This window comes from Prionailurus viverrinus, chromosome B3, assembly GCF_022837055.1.
Source record: "Prionailurus viverrinus isolate Anna chromosome B3, UM_Priviv_1.0, whole genome shotgun sequence".
NCBI lineage: Eukaryota > Metazoa > Chordata > Mammalia > Carnivora > Felidae > Prionailurus > Prionailurus viverrinus.
The window spans coordinates 63,449,024-63,459,433 of NC_062566.1; the positions used below are offsets into that span (position 1 = coordinate 63,449,024).

The following is a 10,410-nucleotide window of genomic DNA, read 5'->3' on the forward strand; positions in this document are numbered from 1 at the left end:
TAAAAAATAAATAAAATGGAGACTACTAACAAGTATCTGATCTGGGGAAGTCTATGCTTTTGAGTGAAATGTCTACATTATAGATAACAGGCAGCAAAACTGAAAATTATATTGTAAGCAATAACATATTTGATATACACTTTTACCTTAATAGAAGACCATCCCACCTCTGCATGAAATAGAATAACTTAATTGTTGACTTCATGAGAGAAACAGTCATGCTGGAGAATAAAATACATAGACTGTTCTTCTTGTGCTCTGAATAAAAGATGTAATCGGATGCAATCATTTCATTAATACACACATGGCCCTGTAATGGAAATACAGAGGACCAGATGGCCAGGAGTGGACTGAGATGAAATGAGATGGGTGTTTGCAGTTTAGCAACTAACTACTTAGCCTGTACGGATTATACTAAGTAGTTACAGAACCACAGGAACACATTTTCAGAATGAAATTCTGGCTTTGTGTCCAGAAGCACCATTCCCAGCACTAGGAGAAAGCCTATTTTACTGGGCTCTCACAGAGCTATTTTGCCTAAGTAGTTGGTAGTGGGTATTATTGCACTAGTGCACAAATATGACTGCATGTTGGAATCACCTGGAGAGTTTTTAAAAAATATATATCAACGCATTGGGCTCACCTCCAGAAATGTTGCTTTAATTAGTCTGGGATACAGGCTAGGCAATGGGATTTTCCAAAGCTCTCCAGGTGATTCTAATGTACAGTAAAGTTTAAGAACCACAGTGCTCATGTAATTCTGCATTTCCACAAGTAGGACCACTTTATAGATCAATAAAAGAGGCAAATACCTGTGTGGTGTGGTTTGAGGAAGCTCAGAACATCCCCTATCCCCAAACAGCTATTCTCTTCTTCTGTGTGGTGTTTGGAAAACTACCTAGAAAAATTCATGTCTTTGAATGAAGGCTTTCCAAGTTAAATGAGGATAATGCCTCTGAGAAGGATAATACATTAAGTGGTTATCAGTTATTAACACCCCGGTATGCTCATTTATCGGATTACTTTCCTTTATGGTGGTGGCGTAAGGGGTGGGGAGTGGTGAAGTACAACTGTAGGAGGCTCAAGGGTCACTAGGTGTGGATTCAAGATGAGTTCCAGGGATGGGAGGTATGACCAAAGGCAGTCTATAGTCAAGGTGGAATGATGATATGATAACAAAAAGAAAAATTTGGTGTGGGATTTTGTGGATCAGAGAAGACTGTGAAAGGGATCAAATGTGCAAGTCGGAGTTCATGGTCTTGACAAACCCTTGGCTGACTTACCAAAATACTGCAGCGAGAGAGCTGAACACATGGTCAATAATAAGTGAGTGACAGCTTCTTTCCAGTCTCACCCCAGCTCCAGAAACAAGAGTTCTCCATACCAGACTTGGATTTGGTGCCCAAAAGTGATCAGAGGGCAGCTAGGTAGACAAGAGCTAGAAAATCACAAAAGCCTCTGGGCTGAGTAATGCCTGAGCCCCCAGAGTCTTGGCAAAAAGAGAAACTGACTGATTTTTGAAGGTCAAGATACCAGGCAACCAGGAGAATCCATGTATGGTTATGAAAGCAAGAAACAACCTTGAAAATAAGCTCCAGATCTTAAAGAAGGTTCCTTTCGGGATGAATATCAATTCCACACAATTATCTTGGCTGTAGATATGAAGCAACCAGATGAATCCAACTTTCAGCAGTATACTCTGATGTGGAAGACCTGAAGGAAGAGCACATGTGGGAACTAACATCTATTCTCCCAGTTTAACAAACCTGCCAGAGGCAGGTCCAACCCACGTGCATTTCCCCTGCAATTTCCTCATCTCTTTTATACAGCCTGGAAATTTGCTCAGCTGGAAGCCCAGCTATGTCCTGCATGGCCGGGACTCTGGCTGGACAGCGACAATGAGAGTGTGAAGAGGGGGGGTGCCCAGACTCCAGGCAGGCTCTTCTGCACTGTCGCTGAATGACTTCTGAATAGGGTTGACTTAAAAGAAATCTCTTCCTGCGGGTTTAATAAGCCCCCGCTGGGATGCTCCTGATGTGAATGGGAATCACGACTTGACATAGATGTGAAAGATTATGTGTCAGCAGGGCTGATTTGATTCTTAATGGAGTGTTAATTTATTTGCTGTGATTTCACGCATCTGCTTTGGCCACAATGTCATATTACGTTAATCCCTGAGATATCACTACACATAGGTGTATCCTCTATATACACGGTGGCTGAGGAATGGGGAATTTGTGCATATGATTTTTAAAAAGGGATATGTATACCTGGGCTGCCTGGGTGGCTCAGGTGGGGAGTCAGCCAAGATCTGACTCTTGATCTCGGCTCAGGTCATGATCTCACAGTTAGAGGGATTGAGTCCCGTGTCAGGGTGTCAGGCTCTGGACTGACAGAATGGAACCTGCTTGGGATTCTGTCTCTCATTCTCTCTCTCTGCCCCTCCTGTGCTCTCTCTCTCTCTCTCTCTTTCTCAAAATTAATAAACTTTAAAAAAGGGATATATATATATATATATATATATATATATGCATATATATATATTCAAAGAAGTAGCAAGCAGAAGATTTTGGATTTTCTCACTATTTGGATACATGGTCTCCTGGGGTGAGGACATGACTTGGTATTTGGAACCACTAGACTGAGGAATAGTTTTGAAGGTAATAGACTCTGGGAAGTCCTAAGCCACACAGAAGTCACCATATTCAGGGCTACTTATAATTGTGGGTTGGAAAGCTTTACTTCTTTTTTATTTAATGTTTATTTATTTTTGAGAAAGAGAGAGAGAGTGCACAAGTGAGGGAGGGGCAGAGAGAGAGAGAGGGAGGCACAGAATCTGAAGCAGGTTCCAGGCTCTGAGCTATCGGCATAGAGACTGACCCAGGGCTCAAACCCACAAACTGTAAGGTCATGACCTGAGCTGAAGTTGGATGCTTTACCAGCTGAGCCACCCAGGTGTCCCTGGACAGCTTTACTTCTGTAGGAAATATTACTCTGTAAACTTTGAACAGCAAAAACAAGTGTTTCCATAAACAGTTGGGCTGGGGCTTAAATATAGGTAAGGGAGCACAGAAGAAAGAAAGAGAAAAATCACTTTGCAGCAAAGAGGAGTAGACTTCACGTGCCACTTATGTTCTTTTAAGTCGCACAAGACAGGTTGGGTTTGCCCCCTCAGAAGACAGCTTGATGGTTTCATTAGGAAATAGATGTATGTAGGCCACTGGGGGAGATATAACTCAGTTAATCCTAACTGTTTGTGAATGAAATGTGGAGGACTTTAACACAGAGACCAATCCCAAACAGAAGGTAGTCCCTCCCGAGCCACACAAATCCCAGAGGCTACAGATGCTGGCACATCGGAATCTAGGTATCCAGGCCCAGCTCCCTGGGCTCCCTGCCTCGCTGATGCTGCAGCATAAGGCTGGCAAAGCTGAGCAGGGGGTTGGGGCCACCGTGAGTGAGAGCAGCACCAAGTGAGAGCAGGGGGCTGGAGGTTAACAAAAAATGCTTTCTGTTGAGGGGCTCAGGCTGTCCCAAGTGTGTAGGGACTTTCACTTGGCAAAAGGGACCCCCTCTCACTTTGAATGTAACCTATGGTCCCAGGGGAGCCGAGACCCACTTCTACTCGGGGAATGTGCAGCTTTCCCAGGTTGAGGGGAATAGAGAGCCAGAGAGCCACCCTGCTCCTTCAATGAACTTAAGTCTCCACAATGCAAAGACACTATGGAAAGCATCATGACCTTTAAGTATCACGCCTTCTGCTCCCCAAGAATTCACAGTCCAGTAAAGGAGGGGTCAATAGATTCACTTTCATTCTTACATGTTACACAAAGTTCCTAGCGGGTTTTCGTTTACCAAATGTTTGAAGCTGCAAAGCTAATAAGCTCACCTGGGAATCTGTGGCTGAGAAGAAAAGTGAAGTTCTAAGCACATATAAGGATAAGAGTGTATCCAGGTAACCCATGTAGTAAATTGGATCAGTGTTAGTAACTCTCTATTCTCTCCTTGTATTAGTATATACACACCCTTTGCTATGTGCCTTTATAGTTTTCATCACTAAATGTGGAGACTATTTTCCTGTTCCATTAATGGAAATTACTGTTTAGTAAGACATAGCTTTGCAAAGACAATGATCCAGGTATTACTTTCCTTTAGGTGAGTATAGGTAGCTATGTCCCCATGATCCAAACCACCTTTAATTCTCTTTTCCTTCTTCAAAGTTCTTATCTTCCATCCTTTAAAATTATTTGGTCTTCTTCTCTGAGATTCTTAAATAGCACGTTCTTCATAGCATTTTCCTTACTAGTATAACTGTAGGCAATTCACCCAATTTGGGGGTCAATTTTAACACCTGTGAAACAAGGAGATGGGGTTTCCTGATTTTAGGACCCTTTCTGCCTTAATACTCACAGAAACAAAAGTTTTCAACTTTTTATTGTTATCAGGACCACTGGTGAGAATTAAATGAAAATTCAGGTACTTAAACTTTGCTTCCATAGATTTTAATTTAGCAGATTTGGGGTGGGACCCCAGCAAATAGTCTAAGGTACAACAAAAGGTTATTCTATGAGCTCCATTGTTTTTCATCCAAAACCATTACTATCATAGAGTAAAATGAGGTTTAAATAAGCATCAAACAGGGGCACTTAGGTGGCTCAGTTGGTTAAGTGTCAGACTTCAGCTCCGGTCATGATCTCATGGGTTTGTGAGTTTGAGCCCCTCACTGGGGCTTTCTGCTGTCAGCACAGAGCCTGCTTCAGATGCTCTGTCTCTCTCTCCCTCTACCCCTCCTTCTTGCACTCTCTCTGTCTCTCTAAAAAAATAAACAAACATTTAAAAAAAAGTGCAAAAGGAATGAACTTTCCAGTTGACTTAAATGATGATCTTCAATTAGAGGGGAATTGAGACAGCAAAAATCTAGCTGGATGAGATAGTGCTCTGAGGAAATTCAGAAGCGTGCAGCTCTACATAGAAACTTTCCATATTTGGGGCACCCGGGTGGCTCAGTCTGTTAAACATCCGGCTGTTGATCTCAGCTCAGTTCATGATCTCACGGTTCGTGGAATCAAGCCCTGCATCGGGCTCTGTGCTGACAGTACAGATTCCCTCTCTCCTTCTCTGTCTGCTCCTCCTCCACTCACACTCACAAGCTCTCTCCCTCAATAAATAAATAAACTTAAAAATTAAAAAAGAAAAACAGTTCATTGTTTTCAAGGTGTGGGGATGAGAAGGTTTTTATCTAAAAACAGGCTACCAAATCTAACATAGGAGTCTTAAAATATAGGTCCTATGTATAGACATTTTTGTGTTTATATGCATGTTACATATATTCAACATGTGCTCACATGTTGAATCTATATGACAGATTAAACTGTATTTCAAAGTAATAAACTAATGATTGACACTGTAGTAATAACTTAGTGCTTGAAAATTGCATTGTATGAACATTTAAAATGTATTTCTGGCAATCTCTGGCCTTAGGACCATCATCTTTAAGGGTTTGGTAAAGCCACTTGTATAGACTATAATGATTTTGAGTTTTTTAGGACATTTGAAGATGTTAAGCAGATTTACCAGGGGACCATCTCACTCATTCACCCCTTGTCTAAGATACTTTACTGCAAAAGTGTCTGCCAAAGGAGAGAATATAGGGAGCCAGAGCCCTTTCTCATTTTTAGTAGACTCTATTACTTCTTTGCAGTGAAAAACTGCTTCCTTGGGGTAAAGGTATCAGGCCTAGGAGAAATATCACTGATCCCTCCTACACCAAATATTGAGTTGTGTCTTAAAAGTCATCTTATACAAAAGTGCAGTGTGAGTAGACTTAAGCCCATGCCTGTTACCGTTCCTCCCAGGGCCAGGGCCACCAGCTCCCCAACCACCCTGGTTGCTTTAGAGCTGAAAGCTTATCATGGTGATTTAAGTAATACACATATGTGCTTCGATCTTTACGGATAATTAAGGCTGCAGTGTATACCTAGGATGAGTTAGCAACCTTTTTACAGCTGTATTTTCAAAAGGGTGACAACTACTTACCCATTGTGCTTTGGGTACATTTGTATGAATCACTCCCAACTACTGTGTCTCCTAATACTGACCCCTGAGCTAATTAGCAGCCTGGTGTGATGGTTTCTATTTTGTAGCAACCAATTAGGCAGTTGCTCTGGACAGAACTGACAACAAAATGTAAATTTAAAGACAGAAACCAGGGTCTGTTGGTTGAGAGGAGAAAGCCAAGGCCAGATAAGTGAAGATGGGGTGAGATTGTGAACGGGTTTTGTTTCCGGTAGTGGAATACTGGGCCTCCTTAAATTCAGATTCAGACCAAGGTACCCCATTAGCAAATAAATAAATAAACAGGCACATAAATATATATACACATAAGCAAACAAGCAAATAGATAATTTTAAAAAATAGCGGAGCATTTGTGTTTGTGCTGGGAGAAGCGAGACTATAAGTCATGGCCACCCACCTGCTCTCGGGAGGCACTTCCTAGGTATAGACTTGTGCCCAGACCCCTTCCTCAGAAGCAGCTTCACATCTGCCTTTAAGCTTCAGCCTAAACGGACTCTCATCAAGCCTTCCTCACCCCAGCATCTGACTCACGGAGGCACCGAATCGCAGGCTCCCTCTCAGCCCCTCAATCCTCTCCAAGGGAGATTTAAAAGTGTCCTACTGTCGTTCTCACTCCCCTCCCCCCAACTAGCATCTCCATTTAGAGAGGGAATTTCCGTTATCGCCCCAAAGACAAAGAGCAAAAAGGTGAGGGACGCACGTAGAGAAGCCACACGACCGACTCACGTCCGTTCCCACTCACCCACGCGTCTGCTCCCGGCTCCCCCTCCTCTCGCCGGGGACTGGCGGTCAGGTGAGGATACCTGTGCGCCTAGAGAAGCCCCGAGGGGCACTGCGATCCTTCCTCCCGAAGTCACCCCACTCCCTGCGGGGGCCCCAGGACTCTTGCCCCCCTCTCCCGGTGCGCGCGTCCCCTGCCCCTCGGGCTCCGGCGCGCAGCGACAGCCACACGCCGCGCTCGGCTCCCCTCCGCCGACCTGGCGTGACGCAGGCAGAGACTACTTAAGGGCGGATTAGAGGCGGCGGCCGCGGATTCCCGAGCCCGTCAGCCAGCTCCGCGCGCTGCGCCCAGGCCTCACAGGAGGCAGCACAGGGGCGCCCGGTGCCTGCAGAAGTGCCTGGCACGGGGGGTGGTGCCCGGACCTTTCCCTGGCCCCCAACCCAGGGGGTGAGACCTCTCTCGGGCCGCCAAGAGCTCACGGACCTGCACGCTGCCACCCCCGCCCCGCCCCTCTCCCGGGCATCCGTGGGCTCCAGACCTGATCCCCGGACGGCGCGGGAGGTTAGTGCCCGCTCTCCCAACCGCGCCAGCTGCCCCATCAGTCGGGGTGCGCTACGATTTCTTTCCTCATTTCCCTCTTTTAAGTGCAATAAAAGGGAGAGGGGATTCCTGGATTTTTTTTTTATTTGTTTGCTTCCTTAATTGGGGGGCAAGCGCTCCCAGTTGGGAGGTGCGGCCCAGGGAGGGGCCAGGAGCGGGAACGTGCCCGGTGCTGCCCAGTCTTTGTCTGCTGCCTCCGGATGCACAGCGATGGGGGAATGGACCATCTTGGAGAGGCTGCTGGAAGCCGCGGTGCAGCAGCACTCCACTATGATCGGGAGGTAAGGGCGCCGAGCCGACTGTCAGCGGGCCCCGTCGGGCGACCCCCGGGAGTCCCTTCTCACGTCCAGACCGAGCCCCAACAGCCCCCAGCCCATCCACTGCCCCTTCCCATCGTCCTCGGCCCGTGTGCCTGTGCCCCCGGTAATTGTGCACCCGATGCTGATGCCCGGTGATGTCCCCTTCCCCCAGCCGCTCCTGATCAGCTCTCCATCCCTTCCCCCTGAAGCACCACTGGGGGGTTGACTCTTCTCCCATTAGAAAAAGAGTTGTTGGCTCAGTCGTGGTACCCCCACCACTCTCTGGAGTCAGAGCCAATCTCCATCCGGTTCCCTAAATAGAATCTACAAGGAAGGCAGGATTGTGTTTGGACAGAGAAGGGCAAATGGGGAGATGGATCTGCTCTTTGGAACAGATGTATCTTTTCCCAAGAAATACTTATCAAGCTAAACTGATTTGGCTGTTAAAACTTACAGTATCAGACACCCACACTCCCAATTGATATTTTGTGTCATCATATGTATATATATATATATTCATATGTATATACACTATAAAAAGCCGTGTATATATGTGGATATACATTCACAGCTATCTGTTTATATAAGACATTAAGTTCAATATTTATACTGAGGGTAAATTAAATATCCGCTTGAAATAATTACATGCACACTCTGTGTGTAGACTTTGAAACAGGTACTCTCTGTTCACATATTCCATGTGCATTTGCCATATCCAGAGTGAAGGTGTGTTTTTTGCCTTTGTGCATTCCATGTAGCAGATGAAATCTATTTGTTGCAAATACACCGTGCCCAATACATGGATATATATATATATATATATATATATATATATATATATATATATACACATATATATATATATATATGTATGTATTTGATATCCTTGTAATATGAAGTGTTCTCAGTCTACCAGCAACCAGCAGAAAGGGAAGAGCCAAAAAAGATTTCCTAGTTTCCCAGGTCAGAACCACCAGGGATGGACAGCTCTTCAGTCAAAGGCCTGGCAAACACCAACCAGAGCAGGGAAAGGAGGAGCAGGGGTTTCCTAAGTCAGTGACTCAACCCTTGAGAACCTCTCTCCCTCCCTCTTCCCCTGCTCAGGATCCTGTTGACTGTGGTGGTGATCTTCCGGATCCTCATTGTGGCCATTGTGGGGGAGACGGTGTACGATGATGAGCAGACCATGTTTGTGTGCAACACCCTGCAGCCCGGCTGTAACCAGGCCTGCTATGACCGCGCCTTCCCCATCTCCCACATTCGTTACTGGGTCTTCCAGATCATAATGGTGTGTACCCCGAGTCTCTGCTTCATCACCTACTCTGTGCACCAGTCTGCCAAACAGCGAGAACGCCGCTACTCTACTGTCTTCCTAACCCTGGACAGGGAGCCCCCTGAGTCCATGGGGGGTCCTGGAGGAACTGGGGGTGGAGGCAGTGGTGGTGGCAAACGAGATGATAAGAAGTTGCAAAATGCCATTGTCAATGGGGTGCTGCAGAACACAGAGAACACCAGCAAGGAGACAGAGCCAGATTGTTTAGAGGTTAAGGAGCTGACCCCACACCCATCAGGGCTGCGCACTGCTGCACGATCTAAGCTCCGAAGGCAGGAAGGCATCTCCCGCTTCTACATTATCCAAGTGGTGTTCAGAAATGCCCTGGAGATTGGGTTTCTGGTAGGCCAATACTTTCTCTATGGCTTCAGTGTCCCAGGGTTGTATGAGTGTGACCGCTACCCCTGCATCAAGGAGGTGGAATGTTATGTGTCCCGGCCTACTGAGAAGACTGTCTTTTTAGTGTTCATGTTTGCTGTGAGTGGCATCTGTGTTGTGCTCAACCTGGCTGAACTCAACCACCTGGGATGGCGCAAGATCAAGTTGGCCGTGCGAGGGGCCCAGGCCAAGAGGAAGTCAGTCTATGAGATCCGCAACAAGGACCTGCCCCGGGTCAGTGTTCCCAATTTTGGCAGGACTCAGTCCAGTGACTCTGCCTATGTGTGAAGGGGCAGCTTCACACATAGGGCCTGGGGAATGAAATCTGCCCCAAGGCAGATGACTACTCAGAGAGAGTGGCTGTATCTGCCCTCATTTGCCATTGAGCTATAGGACAAGACTAGTTAAGAGAAGACCCTGCATCAATGGGAGAGGAGAGAAAGTAGAGCCATTACCACAGGTCACACCATTGGTTCCTACAGAGACCACTGCGCAGAGTGATGAGATGGATGAGTCGGACTTCTTTGGGCCTTTTCGTTGATGGCCCAGTCTGATCCTGCCAACAGTGTGCTTGCACAGGTACCAAGTAGGACTTAGCTCCACTGAGCTCAATATCCTGGTGAATGGCATTAACAAATACTTCATCGGTCCAAAATTTGTGACCTATCTCAACACGTCCCTTCATCCTGGGCTGCAGGACAAACATCCTTGAGGCATCTTTCGTGTACCTCCCCATCAGCATGCTCCTCTCCTTCAACCCAGGATAGCATGCCAGCTTTTTTCTGAATCTAGCCTTACAGTAGACCTAATATGGTTTATCTGCAAGCTAGAGGGAATTACATGGGGTGCTTTTTGGAGACTGGCCATGGCAGAGGTTCGCATTCAAGCCCCATCTGACAAGCCCTTAGTCACTATGAAAACCTTAGGAATGTCTCAGTATTTCCAATTTTCTAACTCAAACTGCACTGGTGCTGTTTATTAGGGGCAGGGTTTGGGTGGGAGGG

At 46.2% G+C, this 10,410-nt stretch overlaps 1 protein-coding gene across 1 annotated transcript; it reads left to right on the forward strand.

The window, feature by feature from the left end:
• The first annotated feature begins 7,606 nt into the window (after positions 1 to 7,606).
• On the forward strand, positions 7,607 to 9,694 carry GJD2 (gap junction protein delta 2). Its single transcript, XM_047864092.1, has 2 exons — positions 7,607 to 7,677; positions 8,800 to 9,694. The coding sequence occupies exons 1-2, from the start codon at positions 7,607 to 7,609 to the stop codon at positions 9,692 to 9,694; spliced, it is 966 nt and encodes a 321-aa protein (XP_047720048.1).
• Positions 9,695 to 10,410: the final 716 nt, after the last annotated feature.